Source organism: Onychomys torridus, chromosome 3 (genome assembly GCF_903995425.1).
Source record: "Onychomys torridus chromosome 3, mOncTor1.1, whole genome shotgun sequence".
Lineage (NCBI taxonomy): Eukaryota > Metazoa > Chordata > Mammalia > Rodentia > Cricetidae > Onychomys > Onychomys torridus.
The window spans coordinates 159,669,031-159,692,389 of record NC_050445.1 but is presented as its reverse complement, the minus strand read 5'-3'; the positions used below and the strand labels follow the sequence as shown (position 1 = coordinate 159,692,389).

At 42.4% G+C, this 23,359-nt stretch overlaps 1 protein-coding gene across 1 annotated transcript in view; it reads left to right on the top strand.

Annotated features, from left to right (window-relative positions):
* The window catches only part of Tmtc1 (transmembrane O-mannosyltransferase targeting cadherins 1), a 220,369-nt gene that overhangs the window by 113,820 nt on the left and 83,190 nt on the right, over positions 1–23,359 (top strand). Inside the window, 1 exon segment of the mRNA XM_036181071.1 lies at positions 8,177–8,366. Coding sequence (XP_036036964.1) covers positions 8,177–8,366 — 190 coding nt within the window.

Sequence of the window (23,359 nt, the reverse complement as noted above, 5' to 3'; positions counted from 1 at the left end):
GTGCCCTGTTGCTTTCAGATACATTTTATTGTGGACTGTTTGCTGATTTCCATTTACTGTACAGATGGGAATTTTTTTGTTTTTGTTTTTTTGAGACAGAGTTTCACTATGTGGCCTTGGCTAGCCTGGAACTTGCTATGTAGACAATCTGGCTTCAAACTCATAGAGCTCTTCCTGCCCCTGCCTTCTAGTTCTAGGACTGAAGGCACCTACCATCATGCCTTGCTCTAAGATGGGGATTTCTTAAGAACTGATACCCTGTCTTAAAGTCCTTGGAATCACTCACATGAGAACCTACAGAAAGCCCATTACCGTAGACTGCAATATCATCTTTGGTTTTTCTCTTTGAGACTTAAGGAAATTTGCAGATGTTTCTCCTGGTGATAGGATCTCCTGCTTCCCTAGATGGACCCTTTTTCTACCATCAAGAAAAGATGATCAAGAAAACCCTTGACATTTCTGTTTCCTGTCTGTGCTGACCATGTGAGCAGGGTATAAACCTTTTGTGCTAACATCTTCATAGATACAATTCATTCAAGACATTTGTTCCTAAACTTTACCAAAATCTTGAGACAAAGGAACAGATCTGTATTGTACATGCACAACACACATAACTTAGGTTGTGATCCTACACAGAATCTTTCAGTAGCTTTTCCCTGAGGAACTTTCATTGGCTTTATTTTAATTTTTTTGTTTTTTTCTTTTCTTCTTCTTCTTTGTGCGCACGCACGTGTGTGTGTGTGTGTGTGTGTGTGTGTGTGTGTGTGTGTGTGTGTGTGTGGTGTGGACAGGATCTCACTCTGTATCTTTCACTGGCCTACAACTCACAGAGATCAACCTGTTTCGACCTCCTGAGTGTTGGGATTAAAGGCCCCCAAGCCCTGGCGATCCCATTGGTTTTTTTATTTTCTTATCTGTGTACTGACTGGTGCCTCAGTTCTTTGCTTATCTCCACCTTCTCCACCTTCTCCCCCTTTTCCTAACACATTCTAGATAGTTTATTATACAGCATTGAGATGTACATATAGGCAATCAAATTAACTCTGAATCCATCTGCATTTCACCAAGGTGAGACTAGGCTGTACTGACTTGAGAGCAAACCTGAAATCCTGAGGTTTCCCAAGAATGGTGTGATTTTTCTCACCATGGGGAGGCTATGGATCCTGCTCCCTTCCCAGTGGTGACTCTGGGCTGTGAGCTAGTTTCATTTCATAGTTGTACCAATTGGAACAGCTAAGTCAGTGTGGCAGAGGAAGAGGAAGCTGGTGGGGCTCACACCTCTCACATTAAAGCTCTCAAATTCATATCACAAGAGTAGAAATAAAATGATAAGCTCCCTTGTAATAGGCTATTACCTAGTTTCAGCATTCATGAGAGTGCTCAGTTTTGTGTTGTTGATAACCATCCACATCCAGTCTCTCTCTCTCTCTCTCTCTCTCTCTCTCTCTCTATATATATATATATATATATATGTCTAAATTTGTTGTGGATAGAATATCAATACAGTCATCATTATTTCTATCTTTTACTACAACATGTTCGTGATACCTGCCACCCCCCAATAGCTGGTGATTCTGTAACAGCATTAGTGTACCACACTGCTCCTGTGTAGCACAAATTCTATTTGGTCTTAGTAATAAAAACCCTGAGTCAGATATAGGGGTAAATACTGAAAGATCAGAGACACAAAGGAGCAAACCACAGCACTTCTTACCTCGTCAACTCATCAGCCTGAAAGGAGACTATCTTGTCTCCTCCTGCCTTATATTCCTCTCTCTGCCCAGGCATATCACTTCCTGCTTCCTCCTCCCAAGGGCTGGGATTAAAGGTGTATGCCTCCCAAGTATTAGGATCAAAGGCATGAGCTCCCAAGTGCTGGGATTAAAGGTGTATACCACCACTATCTGGCCTCTATGGTTAACTTAGTAGCTAGCTCCATACTCTGATCTCCAGGCAAGCTTTATTTGTTAGCACATGAACAAAATATCACCACACTCTTGTTTCAGCTTTCAGAAGCCATCACCTCTGCCCACACCAGTTATTATTTGCTCCATCCAGTTGCTAGAGGGCTGGAAGCACAATGTTTCCAATGTGCCTTGCAGGAATACCTACCAGATATACCTGATAGGGCCCATGATGGTGTTTGCTTTTAAAATGATGATGGATAACACTGTTAAAAGAATTGTTTTAATCAGTTTGAGGTCTAACTTTTTTTAAAAACAAACTCTTCCCTGGTATTTTACTGTTAGTAAATATTCTTAGTTGCTTGGGCCATGAGAGCAGAACCCTTCAGTCTGGTAGGATCCTCACAGATCTTCTTCCATTCTGTTAACCTACAGTATACGTTATTGAGTCTAGGGCCCAGTTGTTCCCTGGCTCAGACACATACATCCCTCTTATTGAAATTTGGTATTAAAATACCGCCTTTCAACCATATAATCCATGACTGTCTTCTTACCACCAATGCAGTATAAAGACCCTGGTGAGAGTCAGGGCCAGAGCTTATCTACTTCAGCACCTAAGATGCACACAGAAAATGAGTTAATATTTACTGAATCTTTGAGAGAAGTTTTCCTGTGTGTGGATTGAGAAAGGCCGTATAGGAAGAGGCTTTCTTAGGATGTTCTGGAGAAGGTTCTGGAGATGATACTGAACAGATTGTGTCTGCATAGCCTTGTCATTCCAGGGGCCTGGAGACCTGAGGCAGTCTACTGAAGCAAGAATGGAGCTATTAGGAGCTGAAAAGGTGACAGTGAGCAGCTGCTGCAGAGGGCCAGAGAAGATCATCAAAACCCACAACCCTAAACCCCAAGTCCAGTGGGACCAACAGGCCCAGTGGTTAGATGATATTAGCATCTAATTTCAACAGAGTTCATAGCAGTACTATCCTTAACAGTCAAGACAAAGCCAACCGAGAAATCCACTTATTGGAAATTCAATGCCTTGGATTGGTGGGAGGTTGTTTAACAGGGAAAATGGGTGAAGGTCCATAGGTGAAGAAGAGGATGATTCCAGCAGCAACGTTCATTATATAAAACAAGCAAGAGCTACTGCTTGTAGTATGGTTTTGTTCCTATGTCCCAGTCACAGGCATCTGTCTCAACAAGGAGTGTGGTGGCCCATCTTCTTTCCTCACCAGAAAGGCTCACTCAAAGGCAAAGGCACAAACAATGTGTATTTCTGCCTTTAAATCACTTTTTCCTCATAAATGTGAAGAGTTTAGTTCCAGAGCAACCCAAAATTTCAGTAGGGGCAGTTTGGTGGGTGCTCTTCCCCAAGAAGCTTATCCTTCCTGTGCATTTCTGTAATGATATCTTTCTGTCATTATGTGTTTTTGACAGGGCCTCTCACTCTAGCCCTGGCTGGCCTGGTGCTCACAGCGGACTGGGTCCTGTTCTATCCATTAGGAGTCAAGATAATCCCTCATAGTTACGTTCATAGACTGTCCTGATCAAGGCAATTCCTCAGCTGAGGCTTCTCCTTTTCAGATGACTCTAGACTGTCAAGTTGGCAGTTAAGGTTAACCATGACAGTCGTACAGGCTGGTCTTAAAGTCACAGTGATCCTCCTGCCTCAGCTTCCCAAATTCTGGGATTATAAGCATGAGCTGCTCACTTCTGACTATGAAACCCTACTTCAATCATTGCTCAATAAAAATGAATCATTAAATTGTTTACATTGAATTTCCAGTTCTCTGAGTTGTACATTCTGTTTGGTTGGCAAGACATTTTTGTGGTTTCCCCCGTTAATGGGATTTATAGTAGAAACTTGGTAAATAATTCATTTTGGTTTTGTTCTTGCTTTTTAAAAAAATGAGAACACAGCAGGGCAGGAATATTGCACAGGCTACTTCATTTCTGAATTTTTAGCAGTTTGAATATAATTCACAGAGAAGGAGTTAAAAAGAAAGTCTGTAATTGTTGATCACAGTTAGCTCAAATAGCCCTCCCTAAAAGATAATTAGCTTTTGGAGTGATTCCAAATGGCTTCTTTGTTGCTTATATTTGCAAAACATTTTTCCACTGCTATGTCCCTGTCTCAGAAAGTACTAGAAGAGTTTGCTAGCTACATGATCAGAATCCATACAAATTGGAAATCAGTAACTGCTTCTCATCTGTGATTTACTCTGTTCTCATTAAGATTATAACGTAAAAAAACATGAATCTTAATTTTCTTTTAGTTGGTACAACATTTCAATCCTAGAAAACAAGCAAGGGGAGGGAACTTGCAGGGCAAAGCAAACATATGGACTTCAAATAAGAAGCCCTCCACAGTTAGCAAATATCCTACAGGCCAAACAGAGCTAGAAATAAGGTGTTTGAGCCGTTCTTTCACCTCCCCTCTCTTTAAGGTCTTTTATCATGAAAGACATCAGATGCACACCAAAGCAGAGAAGGAGGCATGCCAACTCCCAGAGTGGTCGGTTGGAGCACTCGCAGTCCTCAGCCGTCTGACCATTGGCATCCACCCTTTCTTCTCTTCTGTGCCTGGTCAGTGATACTGAAGCAAATCCTAAACCATGACTTCGATACACTCACCTAGCTTATTTATCATGGTGTTTTCCCATCGTGTAACATCATCACACTTTAAAACTTAATTGTGAGTCAATGTATCCAGCACTATTATCCATTAATGCTATAGTTTTTTCCCAATTATATGATAAAAGCTTAGTTTAATAGTGGTTTCCTTGAACTAGCCTCTTTCCCAGTTACTTTTCCTAGTGCTGTGTTAAAATGCCCTTACAAAAGCAACTTAAGGGAGAAAGTTTGTTTCTGCTCCGAGTTCCAGCATACAGTCCATTATGGTGAGGAATCAACAGTGACTGGAGCTTGGGGCAGCTGATCAAACTGGGACCAGGAAGTGGAGAGCTGTGACTGCTCAGCTTCAGTTCTCCTGCGTATTTGGTCCAAGTCTGAGGGAGTGCTGATATTCACAATTAGACTGGGTCTTCCCACTTCAGTTCACCTTCTCAGGTAATCTCATAAGGTACACCAAGGGGCTAACCTAGTCTAAATAATTCCTCACAGATATGCCTAGAGGCCTCTCTCTTAGGTGGTTTTAGATCCTGTCAAATTTGGCAATCAACCATCATAGTACATAAATAGTCTGTCCTCTGGGAGGTCTCTTAGGCCATTCTTAACTTATGTGTGCCTCCCCCTTTACCATATGCTTGTTTAAGAAACAAGCTCATTTGTGCAGTGATTTCTCCCACATCCTGGGCATTCTGTCCCCAACATGTCATTTAATGTGTTTGATGGTTCTTGTATGTATTCTGTATTAACAGTTCGTTTTAGAACTAGTTCAAATTCAAGATTTTGTCTCTGTCGTGTTTTTTGTTTTTTGTTTTTGTTTTTGTTTTTTTACAAGATTATTTCACCATGGGTCTGTATAAGCTTTCTCTCTCTCTTTAAGACATTAAAATGAATTAGTGAGCTCTATGTATCTAATTTTTTTTTATTGTTGTTTGAGACAGGGTCTCACTCAGTAGATACCCTCTGTCTCAGAGCTATCTTTCTGCCTCAACCTCTTGAGTGCTGGGGCTGTAGTCACTTACCTGATCCCTCCATCATATAGTGCCACTAACCTAATATTTTTAGCAGTTGTTGATAGCTCTTCTATATATATTTATTTCAAGTGAAAAATATTTTAAGCAATTTTTAAGAGGAGGGTGTGAATGACAACTGCTTTGTGTGTGAAATGTGTGGCTCAGCATCCACCAGTCAAGCCATGCCAAGACTCTCCACTGAACTGGAGGGAGGAGCATCATGCTCCCGTGCAGAAAAAGCAGTACACAGTAACGCTGCTGGTTTGCTGTGAGATAGCATTCTCAGGTAACAGCACACAAGCCCAAGACTTAAGTAGATTTGGTCTTTGTTATTTGTTCATTAGCATTTCATTAAGAATTACAAGGGAGGGAAGTGGCGGGAAATACTGTTGAGGCAGTCCCACTCCTACCTATTTCTGTGTAAGAGTTTGAGAGTCGTTTTCCTCGTTGACATGGGTGATTTCTCACTGCAGAGAAGGGGTGGAAGAGGTGATGGAAGGAGCAATTTGGATTATCTGAGGTCTGGAGTACCCGTGTTGATGGGTTTCACACTAAAGTAACAGCCGTGGAACTTGTGTTAGCTGCTTTTCCTGTTGCTGTAAGGAAAGTACTCGACAGAAAAACATGAGGAATGAAAGAAGGAAGGGTTTGCTTTGGTTCACACTTTGAGGGAATAGTCCATCATGGTTGGAAGGATGTGGTGGCAGGATTGTGAGGCAACTGGTAATCCTGCAGTCATCATCAGGAAGCAGAGAAAGATGCATGCTGGTGCTCAGTGTAATTTTTCCCTATTACTCAGTCTGGTACCCAAGCCCATAGAATGATGCATCTTACTACCTCATTTAAATTCCTGTGGAAATGTCCTTCACACACATACACAAGCATGACTGCCCAGGGATTCTAAATCCTGCCAAGTTTACAGAAGGTAACATAGAAACTGCTCTAACCCCTGTGCCACTCCAAGAAGCCCTCCTGTGGGGAGGGCTTCTCTTGGGCCTGTGCTCTTATGACATTTGTCTTTCTTTTCCCTGTTTTTTCAGGGAATATCATTTGCATTATTGTATTTATAGTCCTCGGAGACAAGGTGTTACCTGTTTCTATTTAATTGCATATGGGTGTCATAAGCAAACTCAGTTGTCCATCACTTACAGTGGTAAGAACAGGTTTTATTTAGTAACTATTGACAATAGGGAGAAGATCTGAGTCCATTCTGATTTGTATGAAGGTGTCATCTTTATCTGCTTGCTGGCAGTTACTAAGTGAGGAGCCTGTCTCCCACTGCACTGGAGACAGATTCCTTGGCCTTCCTCATCAGTTGGAGTTTCAAGCATGGCTCTTAGGTCCTAGATAATGATAATTCTGGGTTTGTTTGTTTGTTTGTTTGTTTAATACAGGCACGTGTGCATGTGTGTATGTGCCTGTGGGTATAGGAATAAATGTGTGTTTGGAGGCCAGAGGTCACCTTCTACCTTAGAAACATTGTCCACCTCCAATGAGATAGAGTCTCTCACTGGCCTAGAACTCATTAGGTTTTGCTGGATGTCCAAGGCTGATGATTGCCCTGTTTCCACCACACCAGCACTGGTATTAACTATGCCTGACTCTTTTAAGTGGATTCTGGGGATCAAATTCGGGTCTTTATGCTTGTGTGTCAAGGATTCTGCCTGCTAAGCTGTCTCGTTCACTCCAGTATTTAAGATCTACACAGTCAAAATCCTAAACCCCTTTTATATAGAGTCTATGAGGGATGCTTAGAGAGGCCTGTTAGGTGTTGACTAGAACAAAAAACAAACTCTCTGCTCAGCCACACAGTTACTCAGGCAAGCATTTTAATGGAGATTGGGTTGGTCAGATGTCTCTGGGTATGGCTTTGTGGAGCTAGAAGCCATGTGGCAGTTGCTCACCTCCTAGTGCAGTGGTTTGAATGGATCTGTGCTGAGAGCCCTGAAGTTCTCAAGAACCTTGGATACTGCTTAATGACTGTGTAGGCTAAGTGAATTTGGGTAAACTCACTTTCCTCTAACCCCAAAGAAGATGTTCAAGTAGAATGCCATCTACTTCACCTTAGAGTCTTGTCCTAGGCAGGAAGTAGGGGTAAGAACCTACCCACTGTCTCCCTGTCTCTATGTCCCCTACCCTACCAACTGTGAATAAGAGATTTAATATCTCTATCACAAATACTTTACTTTCTGAAATAGTCTAATATGGGTCAATCTATTATCAAGATGATGAGATATTTTCAAATATGTTGTAAGATTCTGGACAATAACAAGATGAGACGATCTAAGAGACAGGGTTTCCTTCAAAGCAAGAAGGTGTTTGCCATTTACCTTCACCAGGGTTTCCTATTGCATTTATCCCATGTTTTGTGTATTTACTTGTGTGATAAGTTTAAATATCTTCCATGGGAACTATATCTTCTTTGCTTTCTGTTGAAGTCAGCACCCAACACAGTAGCTAGAAGCTGTGAGACAAGTTCCCAGATAATCACTTTAATAGACAGTTTGATGTCTTTCCCTGTCTTCCTCTACCATAAACAATGACAGAACAGACATGCCATTTCCTAGAACTGTGGTAAACAAGTGTTTGAAAAATGTGGGAAATTGTATTTCACAACTGTTCTCTTCATAGGTTCCTTACCTATTCCTACCTCCTGGCCTTCAATGTATGGCTTCTGCTGGCACCCATCACCCTGTGCTACGACTGGCAAGTGGGAAGTATTCCTCTGGTGGAGACCATATGGGATGTGAGGAACCTTGCTACTATTCTTCTGGCAGTGGTGATGGCCTTACTGAGCCTACACTGCATGGCAGCCTTCAAGGTAATCTCTAAGAACAAATGGATTCTCATATCGAAAACAGACCATCTCTGTCACTACTGCTTCTTTTTGTAATGGAGGTCTGGGTCAAAATCACATGTTACTCACAAAACTTTGCAAATTAAGTTTTCCTAATAAGTAATAAATATTTAAAATTCTTTAGCAGGGCTAATAGAACATGCCCATCTTAATTTTATCATGTCTTTATTTAAAAGATTTATTTTTATTTATGTGTATATGTATGTGTCTCTATGTAGGTATACCATGTGTGTATAGGTACTTATGTCAGCCAGGAAAAGGTGTCAGATCCCCTGGAGATGGAGGTATAGGTGGTTATGAGCTGGCTGACTGGGTGCTGGGAACCAAACTCTACTCCTCTGGCAGAATAGCAGTTGTTCTTAGCCACTGAGCCATTTCTCCAGCTCTGTATAATTTCTTTCATTATGTCTAGATACTTTGTAAAAGTAAAAATTTCCTCCTGGTATGGTTAGCTAATATTTGAAGGAATTTATTTGATATAATGTCATAATAAATAATATACTTATAAAAGTTTAAGGTATGATTGAGACTCCATATCCACTTAATTATATTAAATTTGATGGTTCCTTCTTCAATCAGAAAAAAATATAAAACTGGACAAAATTATTAAGTTTAATCATTTAAAAAATGATCAAAACTAGAAAATATTGATTGATGGGAAATTGCCACTACATTGATGACATGCCTCTTACCTGGGTTATTCTCATCCTCCCAGACCTGGTGATAAAAATTCACAAGTCTCCTGATTGGAAGTAGCTGAACTATAGAGAAAAGCAAAAGCACCTGGAATTTTTGTTTGTTCAATGCTTTGAGACAGTGACTCATGTTGCTCAAACTGTCCTTGAACTCTGTTTTGTCTGCAGATGACCTTGAGCTCCTGATCCTCCTGCCTCCATATCCTAAATCCTGGGATTACAGGCAAGTATTACTACAACTAGCTAGCAGCTAGGATTTAAGGGGGAGATTGTATAAGTGAGAAAGCTGCATAATGATGCCCAAAAGCCTCTCCATGCCTTCATGGTGACTGGTAGGTCATTATATGCAAATATGAAACTCTGGAACGAGACTTGTTTGGGGCAATTCTGAATGAATTCTTCCCACCCACGCAGGTTCAGCAGTGGAGGGCAAACATTCACTAATATGATTTATCTCTATATGATTTTTGTTCAAATCATTGACTGCCACAAAACCAGCCAGGCACAGCAGAGATGATATCCAGAGATCTACACAGAAACTGAAACTAAAACAAAGAAACAATAGCAACAATTTAAAAATTCTGAGCAAAAATCTCAGCATTCTCAAAACATGCAGGGCTGGGAGATGACTCAGGTGTTACAGTGCCTTCGGTGAAAGTATGAAGACCTGAGCTTGGATCCCAGGGCTGCTGTGGCATGTGTCTGTTGTATTGTCACCAGGGAAATGGAGACAGAAGGATCCTTGGATTTGCTGGTCAGACATGCTAGTCAATCAGTGACATATGTTTTATTTCTCTTAGGCATATTGCCGATTCATGTAAAAGTTTGCTTTTTAACTTTGTGCAAACTGTCCCTGCCTGTGCAATGGCTGCCCAGTATTATATCCCACTGGTTACGTAGAGCTGGTTCAGTGTCCTCTGCTTCACTGCTGTGTCTCCCTCCTCCCTCTCCTCTCCTCCCTTTCTTTCTTCTCTCCCCATCTTCCCTTTCCTCCTCTTCTTCCTCCTCTGTGTTTGTATTCTCCAGGTAGACATACAAACTTCTGATACAGAATATAGAGAACAGTCTAGAATTTTTTCATCATTGGCTCAAGGTCTTTCCAACAAAAATTTAAAGTAAAATGGTTTCCTCAACAACAAATTTTAAAGGTATTAATTTTCCCTCACATGGTGAGATAGTCCCTCTGAAGGTATGTCTGTACAGGAGAGATGAAGGGTATTCTATCCATGAAGGAATTTACCCCAGAAGAATCATGGGCTTTTCTTTGTGGCTTGTACAAACTTTACATCATTAGGAAAGCACCCTGTCTGACATGGTGTGTTTAGGGGGCTTCTTTTCACTGGGCCTCCTCTCAATAACTTCCTTCCTATGACCTATCCTGTAAAATGGCCTCACTGAGAGATGGGAAATGCTGCTCAGTGGTTTTCGGGAGTAATGTGTTTGATATGGGCTGTTCATGTCATTCTCACAGGTCTTCTTGAGATTTTAAGGACTTTTAACAACTTTTATAGCCTTGCAGCATCCCTATAGAAGGAAAACTGGATAAAAAGAGGAGGAGGAGAAAAGATGGTCGGTCACCTGGCTTGGCTAATGGCCTCACAATGACAAAGATTGGTCATGAAGTAGAGGTTCTAGCCTCCTGCCCCTGCTCTGAGCATGGGCCTCTGGGGGTTTTTGATTTTCTTTTCTGGAAGAGGCCATAGGTTTGTGCCTATCTGTGTATCTATCTCAGTCTCCTTACGATTTCCTTGAGATCAGAACAAGTCACAGCTGCAGCTCTGAGACCTGGAAAACAAACCTAGTCCTCAGGTCCTTAGGGAGGCGGCACTGTAGCTGCAGCCCCATAGCAGGGAAAGTGCCTGCAGTTGGGACTGGAGGAAGCAGACTGGGGAGGGAAGCCCTGCACCCCTCACCTGAAGAGGTGGCTGCAGTCATTCCTGGGACTTCCTTTAGTGTCAGTTCCTAGCCTTTCTTTGCTTCTTGCTAGTCCACATCACAATCCTCATCTCTCTACTCCCCAAAGAGTAGGTACCTGGCATGAAGACCTAATGTCTCTAAGGCCCCACATTCTCAGCAAGGAGGCAAGGCTAGAGTACGAGCAACTGTTGGAAAGTGGTTATCTACACATGGACATCCCAACCTCATTGAGAACAGGATTCAGAGCAGTCAAGTGGACACCCCACCCCCAACACACACACAGACCAAAGAAGGCACATTTTGCTGTTGCTTTTTCCTATTTTAAGGAACAAGATATTTGAAGTGTTGCTGCCCATGTGATCTGTCACAACTCTATCTTTGAAGCATAAATTATAGCCAACCCTGTGGCATAAAATTATTCTACCATAGACCCATACAGTTGAACTAGGCATAATTCCAGATGGCTAGAAATTATTTTTGCATTTTGCTCATTAAAATAATAGACTATCATATTATGGTGACACATGGATCACTGGGTTCTAGAATGCCCCTTACAAAACCTGCTGGAATGAGCATTGTGTTTTAATACAGTGAGTGGTAAAATAGCAGTGAGCTTGGAGGATGAAGATGGTGTTAACAGTGAGTGGTCTGTACCCACGCTGCTTTTTTCTTCCCCTCCGCTGGCTTGTGTCTGTTTAGTTCCCATTCTCTGCACGCAGCACTTTCCCATTCACTTTTTCTTAGTTCATAGAAAGTCCTCACAGGATAACAGGGACTCAGTCTTTCTAGATAGTGTGTTTGGGGCCTCTTGATAGTTGAGGCTCTAAACTGTGCTGCCAAGGTCCCATGTGTGAGGTCAGCTCCAAAGAGGGCACAACCAGGGCAGCTTTCCAGTCTCTGCTGGCTCCTCCTCCTGCTGCTGTGTTACCTTACCAAGGCCACACTGACCTTGGGCTGCAGGTTTCTACCTCAGTAGCCATCTTCCAGCTTTGCCCTTGACCAGTACTACAGAACTGGAATTTCATTTGTAACCTTTTTCTGAGGTGAATTTGAAAGTAAACTTACCCTCTCCTGTCGTCCAGTGTGGGAAGAGACAAGTGTTGCTGTGGAACTTAATCAAAGACCCTCTGCTGCGCTCACACCACATTTCATGTTGTTGCTTTGCTGTATGTGATAAAGATGTGGCTTCTCTTCTGTGATTCTAATTTTATATGGTAATCACACTTTAAATTCATGGCCACACAGCCCAAGTGAAGCCTGGCCCCTCTCTCCTGGAGGTGTAAGTGGAGAGCTACCTCAAGTCCTAGGCCAGGATTAGTGATGAGCTTTGCTGCTCCTCACCTATGTCTGTTCCCCTCCCCTCCTGCACCATGCTGTGAGGTCAGACCAGGGCACTCAGGGCCTCTGACACAGCACAGCAGCCCTCACAAGGGAACAATGAATATAGTACAGCTGTTTGCAGAGTCTGGTCATTGTCATGGTCACCACCATCCTGAAAGTGTTGCAGCTTAACTCCAGTAGCACAAAAGAGCACCTGTGTATAAATAGCAGAGTTAATAACAAAGAAAACCACTGACCCATGCATGATTACTCAAACAGTGAGAGTGTATATAAAGTTATTGTTATTTATGAGCATCAGCTCTCTCCCTCTCCCTCACCCAGCTCCCTTCATCCCCAGTGACAGAGAACATCTTTAAATTCTAACAACTGTTTTCCATCTTTTAATGCTACATGGGTTACTTTTTTCATCACACTGACAAACTTAAGGGAGGAAAAATTTCTTTGGGCCCCACAGTTTGGATATACAGTCCATTATGGCCCAGCTGTGGCAGCAAGGCAAGGCTGCCTGCTAACATCTGGATAGATCAGGAGGCAGAGATAGGGTAAGAAGATTAGCCAAAGTCCTCCACCCAGCAAAGCACTTCCTCCAGCTGGACTCTGCCTTCTAAAATCTCAGCTTCCCAGAATAGCTGAGTTCAAACACTTGAACCTGTGGGTGACATTCCCAATTCAAATCGTATGACAGGACCACCACAGACATGCACAGAGTCTGTGTGTTCAGATGTCACAGAAGGGCAGGAGCAAAATCACTAGTTTAACTGTATGTGAGGCGGCACTGTAAAGAAACTGCCAACATGACCATCCCATGGTATGATTAAGGGAAAGGTTTTTATTGTGCATAAGAGAGAGAAAATATCCAGAGGCATCTGGAAGAGTCCAGAGTAAAGAAAAAAGAAAGCAGACTAGACATGGTCAGGGCTGTATTCTTGAGAAAAGGGAGAATAGCAGGAAGAGAGCATATTGCAAGTGGGGGCAGAGGAGACTAGTGAGAACAGCATGTGTAACCAAGGACAGAGGGTATAAAGAGAGCAGGATCTGAGTTGAGAAGGGCCAGGATGAGATCATGGACTTTGGTGGAAAATTGTATAACAAGTACTTGTGAGTAGGAGCTAAGGAAGCCTGGAGGCCAGCATGGGCTTTGATATGTAGCCATAGGTACATATCAATGGAATCATATATCCCTTCTGCCAGAGGTAAGATAAATGACTCCTTCTAGCAGATGGGAACTGGTTTCACAAGTTCCTGAGGAATGTTGGCTTTTATCTATCCACCAGAAGTCCTCTTATAGCCAAGTTTGAGCTCATTTCTAGACATAAGGACAGCCCAAAAGACCTAACATTAACCAGCTAACCCTGGTAGTTATAGCTGAATGATAACGAAGAGTTGGAAGAGAACAGCAAGCATCAGGGAATAGGTGAACACTAGAGTCACACCTTTATGGTCTTTAAACTTGAGAGATGTAATAAATGTCTTTAAAGGTACTTGAAACTTCCTCCCTTGACCACGTGTGTTTAGGCCTGTTCACATCTGTCTCTTCCTTTCCTATCTTAATAAAACTCTTGTTAGTGGGGGGGGGGGGGAAGGTACTTGAAATTTTATCAAAAATTAATTTTCTTTTAAGAAAGTATCTTTTAAGGGTGCTGAGACTGAGTCCAGGGCCTCCTGAGGCCTGGTCTCCAGCCCAGTCCTCATTTTCCTTTTGCAGCTACTTCTCAATCCTCTTGATGCCGTGGCTGCTGACTTTCTTCTATTCCTCTGTGGCAAACAGTGAAGCAGAAAACACTCTAGAAATGTGTCTTTTTATTCAGTGATTACATGAAAACCAGAGGCCAATAGCCAAGCCTTTCCCACAGCTTTCTGTTTGTGGGTGATGGCTATGCTACTTCACAAGCCCCTCTGCCCTCCTTCCTCTGGAGTTGAAACCTACAAATCATGTTTTCAGGTGTCCTGTGTGATGTAGTCTTCCTGTTCCTTGCACTCTCTGCTCTGCATTTGATCTGGGCCCACAGGAGTTTTTCCATATCATTAAATAATTTTCTTTGTCCTTTGCCTTCACAGGACAATCCCATTCGCACAAGTCATACTACTTAATAAGCAAACGGCAGACCTACCGCTCTGATGTTTATGCTTCAGCTGAAGGACTTAATAGAAGAATTAGAGTGTAGTGTACTACTAACAGAAGTTTTCCTGCATTGCTAACAGCTTGATTTGCTTTTCTTGATTTGTATGTTGTGTGATTCTCAGTGAACTTTAGTGTCCACAGTCAATGCTCCGATTTAGTGTTTGGAAGGTAATCTTCAGTTGTGTGTGCTTGTGCATATGCATACACAGAGGACAGGTTAATATTGGTATCTTCCTCATTCACTCCCTACCTGATTTTCTTGAAGCAAATCTCTCACTGAGCCTGAGCTCAGTGGTTAGGTTATCTGAGTAGCCAGGAAGCCCTAAGCCCCTTCTTTCTCCCTCCTCCCAGCCTTGGGGTTACAAACACTCACTACTGTTCCCAGCTTTAGATGAGGGTGCTGGGGATCAGACTCAAGTCCTCATGCATACACAGAAGGCACATAATGACCACACAGCCTCCCTAGCCCCATAATCTTCTTTTTTAACACTTGTTATTTCTCTTACTTCAATGAATGACCATTCTATGGAACTAACCTGTTACCATAGACACTTCCTATAAATTTAAACTTAAAAGGTCAAAGATATTTTTGTAACTCCTTGGGCCATTCAGTCCTTTCTGTTTCTGTCAGAACATAAAGTTTTATTTAAAGGAGCACAATATTTTCGTCTGTTCTCAGCCACGAAATATGAAATTATGAATTTCAGAGTTAAAAGTAGTAGAACAAGAAGCTGAGAACAAAAAGCTTGTTGTGTTGCTTATTGAATTGGGAAATATGAGACAGGGATGGATTATCAGGTTCTTTAGAAGGTAGGGGGTTATAGTCCCCATGGGATGGATGAGTACAGCATGGGAACAGCTACCCCTCATTAAAAGGGAAATATGCATTTTATGAGTACATTGCTTAAAGAGCAGAGGGCATTGGAAAACAAGTTTGTAATAGGAATCTTAGTGTTTCTGTCTCTGTTCTTACACATGGTACATTCTATGAAACTTCTTTCTCACTTATAGTGTATTAATAAATGAAATCATGTTTAGGGCATCTCACTATCGTAAGCTAATAGAAGAAATGGTTGTCTGTGTGTGCATCTCGTCCCAAGTCCACCATCCCTGATTAACTGCTAAATGAACTCATCAGTCTATTTCTTCAATAACCTTTTCCATCCCAGAGCATTCTACTGCTGGCCTGAGCCAAAATTCTTGAAGCTTCTTCTCTGTGTTTTTTTTTTCTTTTTCTTTCCTTCCTCTTCCCTGACTGCAGCATTTCTACTTAACTCATGTCAGCCATGCTGTGAGCACTTTCCTCCCCCTCCCTGCCATTACCTGGCTCAAGTTGTAAGCCCTAGGTTATTGCCCTGGCCTGACTGGCCTCCTCACTTCTGCCTTGTGGTTCAGCCTTTTCTCAATACAGAACTTTGTTTTTCATTCTGTAGAGACTGTTACCACTCACCTCCTTTCCTCCCCACCCCTGTGTGGTGTGTGTGTGTGTGTGTGTGGGGGGGTGTTGGTCACAGTGTTGCGCCCAGGCTAACAAAGCCATCTGTTAAATACTAGTCCAGGGAGGCAATGTCAACTACAATATCAGTTCTACTCTTCATGAGCGGCTGTTTCCAAAGTGTGAGCAAAGGGACACCACACCCAGAACAAGGAAAAGCTGTTTCTCCTGCTTCACTGCTGCTTTAAGAGCAGATCTGGAGGGTCCCCAGTGCCCTGCTGCTTGGTCACTACAGAGGGTACCTTTCCTGGAAAACTCTCTCTTCTTATTTTTTGAGACATGGTTTTATGTAGCCCAGGCTATCCTGGAGTTATGGTTTTTCTGATTTTAGGCCCTCACATGCTAAGATTACAAATGAGTTACCAGCCGTGGATGATGGAAGATTTTGGTAGGAGAGCTGGAGGGCAGAGGAGGGAGTCCCTGGAGCTTCCTGAAGCCAGCATGTTCCAATAAGTGATTGCATTCGGGCAGAATCTTGTCAAAGGCATACTTTCTTTTCTATAACCCATCTGACTCTGATTGCCAGAGGCCTCTAGTGTTTACAAGAGGATCTGGCCAGTTCAAGTGGCCAAACTGGCTATGGGCTTATAACCTAGGAGTTTGGTATTTGGTGTTGAACAATGATTAATTGGGAAAAAACAGCATTTACTAATGTTGCCCTCCTTGGCACTGCCCTGAAAATTCCCTCTGTTTCAGGCACCACAACTTGTTTAGATTTGAGTAACTGACAAGTAAACTTGAGTTTTTATACATTTAGGCTCCCATCATATCAGCATCTTCACTTGAAAATAATTGAACGCCAACATTTGCTAAAGAAACACATTACCCTTGGTTTTTCTGTTGAGAATATTTTTCTCTTAGAACATTACAAACATTCCCCAAGAAAAGCATGACTGTGGGTCTGTTTTGTTTTTTGATGTCAGACCTTACTTTTTATAAAGTGTCCTCTCATTAAACGGTCGAGTGTTTGACAGAAACAGGCCCTTTGATGGGTGCCTCTTCCTTGCTTTGAAACAAAGAAAGTTGGTATGTTGTGGTTGGATTTGGAAAATTACAGGTGTTTGAAACCATTTTAAATTATAAAGCCTGTTTTCCATCCTTTGCCCCATGTTATTAGTCCAGTAAATTTAAGCTGTGGTGAGTTGAACCCATAGTGAAAAATAAGGGGAGAATGCCAGGCCAGTAATTTGTGAAAAGAGCACTTTAACTGCCTCTGTGAGAAAAGAATTATCCACCAGGCTTTCACCATCACATACCTCAGAAACAGTAAAACAGGACATATCCCCTTAATTGTAACGCATTTTGGTAGAGAAGATATTTTGATTCTAGATGAGGACACTGACTGGGGACAGAAACCAAATCTACCTGATTATGCCTAATCTCAGAGTCCTTTTCCTTTAGTGCTTAGGAAAGAGGATTCCTAATCTTGTCATCCACTTACAGAGTGACCTGAAGTAAGCCAGACCCTTCTCTGCAGTTTGTTTGATAAAGCAGGGTGAGTTATTGCTAAGAGATGCTCCTGTAAGCCAGTTGGATCTCCACTAGAACACAGCCATGTGCCTCTTATGTCTCCTCCTTATCATTAATCAAAGAGCACAGAACAAGTGTTCATCCTCTGAGGCAGTTCCATGTGGGTAAATGAAACACAGCTCTCGGCAAGTGAGGCAAGATAAGCTTCTTGTCACTGAAAGATGTTGACAGCATCCTGCATTGGGGGGTGCCTGCTTAGTAGAAGTCCCTGCACAAGTGTGGTAGGTAAGAAAACATTTCTGCCAGCCACACACATCCATAGGACAAAGTGACTTAGAGTGCATCTGACTCCTATTCTGCCTGCTTCCTCAACCCCAGCAGAGGCAGATCCAGTCATCACTCTGCTGCATTTAAATCTATCCTTGATCCTCAATGAGTCCTTACAAAGGGAAGAATGATTGACTGTTCTCCTCTTCCCTCCGTTCCTGAGACACTCTTGTGAACTAAGTTTATTGACCTTGGATTCTGTGGTTACCCAAGTTTGGATCTGAATGTTCTCCAAAGGTCATGTATTAAAGACATGGTCCCTGCCTGAAGTGCTAATGGAACCTAGCTGAGCTTTTAGGTAAGAGGCTAGAGGAAGGAAGTTAGGTCACTGGGGGTGTGCCCATTGGGGCTTTGGCTCCACTCACTCTTCTTTTTGCTTTTTGGTCACTCTGATGGGCTTAGACCTTGCAGTGATAGGCTACCTTCCCATAGGACAAAGAGCAGCAATCTAACCAATGATGGACTAAAGCTTCCACAACTGTGAGTAAAATAAACTTTTTATCTTTTCCATTGATTATCTCTGGGGCATTCTGTTACAGCAGCAAATATCTGATTAACATAATGGCACTCCTTGTATCATGGGTCCTTGCTGTTCTACCAAATAGGCCTAGGCACATGCAACACACTTCCTGAAGTCTAGGTGTCTGATGAGGTCCTACAGTACTTCTCCAAATTCCTCCTCATTCCTGAGACCCTTCTGTCTGAGTGAACCCTGAGTGTCAATCACATTACATTCCTAGACAAACCATGTTCAGCAGTTTATAAATTGTTGACTGTTGAAGAGGTAAGTTCAGAACAAGATCAAGATTTAGATTTAAGAAGGCCATTGTCCCTCAGCTTACTCTGTATTTCTGTGGTACAATTTATTATTTTATAATTATTAAATTTATAATTATTAAAAATTAATTTTTTACTTGATTTGCTAAGGACAATTCCATCATAGTGTTTAATTTGTCATGCCAAAAGGAATCATTATCTCCCCTACAGTCCTTTTAAGATATAGTAATGATTTATTATTCAGTAACCAAGGTCTGTGAAATCTGCCTTTAAAAAAATTTGTGTGTTGCCAGGCGGTGGTGGCACACACCTTTAATCCCAGCACTCGAGAGGCAGAGCCAGGTAGATCTCTGTGAGTTCAAGACCAGCCTGGTCTACAAAGCAAGTTCCAGGAAAGGCGCAAAGCTACACAGAGAAATCCTGTCTTGAAAAAAAAAAATGTGTGTGTGTGTGTGTGTGTGTGTGTGTGTGTGTGTGTGTGTGTGTGTACATGTGCGTGAGCCTGTACCTGTGACATGCATGTGTGTGGAAGTCAGAGTATAACTTGTAGGAGTCAGTGTGCTTCTTCTACCACATGGATTCTAGCTGTCAAACTCAGGTTGTCAGGCATGGTGGATGCACCTTTATTCATGGAGCCATCTCATTGGCCCCAAATGTTATGTCTTAACTTCAGTCAGTGAGCATGCATATGTTAGGTGTCTGGTCTCAAATGTTTGTTTTTAGGAGAGTAATGGCTATCTCAAACTATTCCTTGATTTCCTCCGGCAGGACATGTGACAAGGAACAGTGCTGTGTAGACTGTAGGACACCTGGGCTTGTGTTCTTCTGAGGCCCTCTGTTAGATGCCAGAAGGGGTGAGATTTTGTAGACCATGCAGCACCTCATCTGGTTTCCTCCACAGAGCAGCACCTGACTGTTGTTGGTATTCCAGCCTGACATTTCTACCTACACTTGAAGTTGACTGTAAAATAAGGATAGGCTTTGGAGTCAGTCAGATCTCAGGTGTTTTGTTTTGTTGTGGTTAAGATTAGGAGTCTCTCAGGCTGGAAAGATGGCTTGGTGGGTCAAGTGCTTATGAAGACTTGAATTTGGACTCCCAGAATCCACATGAAAGTCTAGCCTGGTGGCATGTGCTGGTAACCCCAGTGCTGGGAGGCAGAACTAGGTAGAGCCTGTGGGCTTACTGGACATCCAGCATAACCCAAGCATTCAGCTTCAAGTTCCCTGAATGACTGTCTCAAAAATGAAGTGAACTGTAGAGAAAGACATCCACTGTAACCTCTGACCTCCACACATGCTCTTACTGGTGAGCACACACTTCCTCACATACCTGCACACACTTATACGAGAGAGAGAGAGAGAGAGAGAGAGAGAGAGAGAGAGAGAGAGAGAGAGAGAGAGAGAGGAGATTCATTATGTAGCTCAGTAGCTCAGGCTGGACTTCCCAAGTGCTGGGATGGCAGGTGTGCACAGCCATGCCTAGCTTTCAGCCCTGAGTTTGAAACTTTTACTTCCCACTGGTTGGATTGACAGGTAATTGCCAAAAGCCACAACCTGAAATTTGATGGCAGCTTTCCCCCAGCATATGTTCCTGCCTCTTCCTGTCCTCCACTAATGCGGATTAGCAGGTCACAGAGGGATTTGTAAATTGAGTAGACCCTTAGAAGATAGCTCATCTTGCCACTTCCTTCCAGTCTAACCTTGTCTAAAACAAAACTATGTAGGTTTTACTCCCTGTTTTCACGTTTGCTCAGAACCAAAGCTAGCGATGAAGGCAGTCATTTCTGACCCCCCATGTCTCCCTAAATTACTGAAATATTTTCGTTCTAATTGGGTGAAGACTTATTTAGCAGCATTTTCCACTTTGCTGACTTCTCTGAACTTCTTATGGGTGCTTACCTAGCTTATGCAAATGCATGTTTTTGTACTCATTATCCTGTAAGTTACCTTTGAAGATGTCTGCCTTGATTTTTCTTTAAACATTTAACAACACGTTTAAGTAAAAATCTGACTTTACATTTCCAAGTAAAGTTATAAATTAGCTTATGCTCAGAGTAAGGCAGTCTGAGCACTTCAGCATTCCACCTCATTTAACCCTGCAGTGCAATTGTATAATTGTACAGTTGAATGAGATAAGAAGAAGAAATCTCGGGAACCAGTGTTGGCAAGAAAGTGCAGACCATTAATTAAGTATAAATCAAACACAAAGCTTTGTTCAGAAAAAAAACAGCCAAGATTCAAAATCAAAGACCAGAAATCCAAAATGTCGGTTTTGAATGCTATGATTCAACCCTCCTCCGGCTCTGTTCATTAGGGAATCTGGCAGTGCCTCTTGGCCAGGAGTCTGGGCTGGGAAAAAGCAGTGTTTAAATTGGCTGAGAGAAGGCGTGGAGTTATGCTCTCTCCTTTTGTCTCAGAGCGGGTATAATCTCTCCATTTGTTTCCCCTCTAAATTTTTACTCTGTGAGCATTTACCAGGAAATGTCAGCACTCAAGAAAGTCAGGAAATGACACCACCAGCCTGAGCCAGCCAGAGTAAAGGGCAGCCACACTGGTGTTGAACCCATTCTGCCACAGTTGAATTCACCCCTCTGATATCCGTCTAGGAGAATACACAGTAGTCCAACCTGAGATATGTAGTATGCTCATCTCCTAGGAGACTATCCTTGACCCATCTTCTTAGAGCTTTGTCGGGGGTCCTGGGTGTGCAGAGTGAGGAGTGAGGCAGCTGTAACCATTTCCCAGGAATCAGCTTTGAATTTTGTGTTTGTGTGTGTGAGAGCATGTGGAGGCCAAGGAACAAGTTTGACTGACATTCTTCTGGCAACTCACCTTGGTTTTTGAGACAGGGTCTCTTACTGGCCTAAATAAAGTACATCAAGTAGGTCAGGCAGGCTACTCATTTCCCCCAGGGGTCTACTCATTTCCACTCCCCCTGCATTGAGATTACAGGACACTATGACATCTGGCTTTTTACATGGGTGTTAGGATCCAACTCAGGTTCTCATGCTTACAAGGCAAGCATTTTATCAACTAAGCTATCTCTCCAGACCCCATCTTTCTGGTTTTTAGACAATGCTATATATGTTTAAAGCATCACTAATCTTAAAATAAGAGGTTTACCAAAGGGCTGAAGCCTAACAGGAAAGCAATGATCAACACTGTATGGAGACAGGAACGTGTCTGGGTGTTCTGGACCAGCCTCACCAGCTCACCTGTGCCAGACTTTTGATCTTCCTTAAAACTGTGCTTTCTCTTCTATCCCTGCAGTCTTCTCTCTGCTGCCTTGAACCTAAGTCCCAGCAGGACACACAGGGTGAGAGCAGCAGCCTTAGAGAATGAATTCATTTGGTTTTTGTTAACATAACAAAATATCTGAGGCAAACTCCTCAAAAAGAGGTTTGTTTGGTTTACATTTTGAAAGCTCAAAGTCCACAAAGCATGACACAGACTTTGGTGAGGGTTCCCCTTTGTCTGTATCATAATCATGGAGGAAGTATGCATATAGCACTCATTTGTGTGGTCTTCTTCATAAGGTTTAAAGGATTCACTCATGGAGTTCATGCTAATGACTAAATCAAATCTAATCACTTTACAGGACTCTACCTCTGAATGCCATTATCAAGTTAAGTTTTCATACTCTTAATACTTTGTATATGATCCTTGGGATTAAAGTGTTCCATTAGTCTGAAGGAACAATCGATTTTCAAAGCCTAACAGAAATTCTAGGCAGGAGCTGTGTCATAGATGGGCAAGCTAGTCGCTGCCAGAGAAAAGCAGAGGCTGGAAAGGCTGCTAGGGTAAGAATGTAAACAGCCACTCAGAATGTGACTGTCAGTACCTTCACTGGGGAATGGATTCAAGGTCCTTTGTGTAGAGCAGATGGACTCTCTGATGCATCTACCTCAGCATGGTCTATTGCAGTCTGGAACAGTATTCTTGGTTCCTGAAGTAGAGTGCTGAGGGTAAGGTCAGTCTTTCGGCTGCCTGGCTCAGTCTATCTCCATCCATAAGAGCATTGCTACACGTAACAGCCTTTGTGATGTTTTGAATGAACTATAGAGTCAGATCTATTAAAATGGAGAATCAGAGATTGATTTCTTCTGGATGTTAGCTTTTAAAAAGCTGAAAGTAAAAGTCAACAATCTCTACAAACTAAAACTGAATAAAAAGATTATTTTCAAGGTACTCAGTATAGACTCAAGGATAATGAGGAGCTGAGAATAGAGAAGGCACTCACTCTGGGCTTTATCTTCAGAGTTTGCTTGTGAGAAATCCCCTGACCTGGTATAACAGGATTCTGAAGTGTATGTTTGTTGTTTGCTATGTGTCCAGGTCCTTGAACTGAAATACCCTTGGCAACCTTAGACTGTTGCCTGAATTAGAAGGGTAGTGTCCTGATTAACTGTCTGGAATTATCTAAGAAGAGAATCCCAATAAAGGAATTTCTTAGGTCAGACTGGCCTGTGGGCATGTCTGTGGGGGGGTTGTCTTGATTCTTAATTGATGTAGGGAGACCCAACTTACTGTAGGTGACACCATTCCCTAGGCAAGTGGCCCTAAACTGCATAAGAAAGCTGCCTGAGCATAAGCCTACCTTCCGACCACCAAGCCGCACCCTGGTTCCTGTCTCACTTCTTTGGTTGTGAACCAAGTTCCTTGGATAGAGGTAATGGTATGTAGAATAGCAATCAGTCCTGCCTTCAAATTCCTGCCCTGACTTCCACCAGTGATGGACTGTGACTTGGAAGTGTAAGCCCAATAAACCCTTTTTTCCTCCAGGTTGCTTTTGGTCAGAGTGCTTAATCACAGC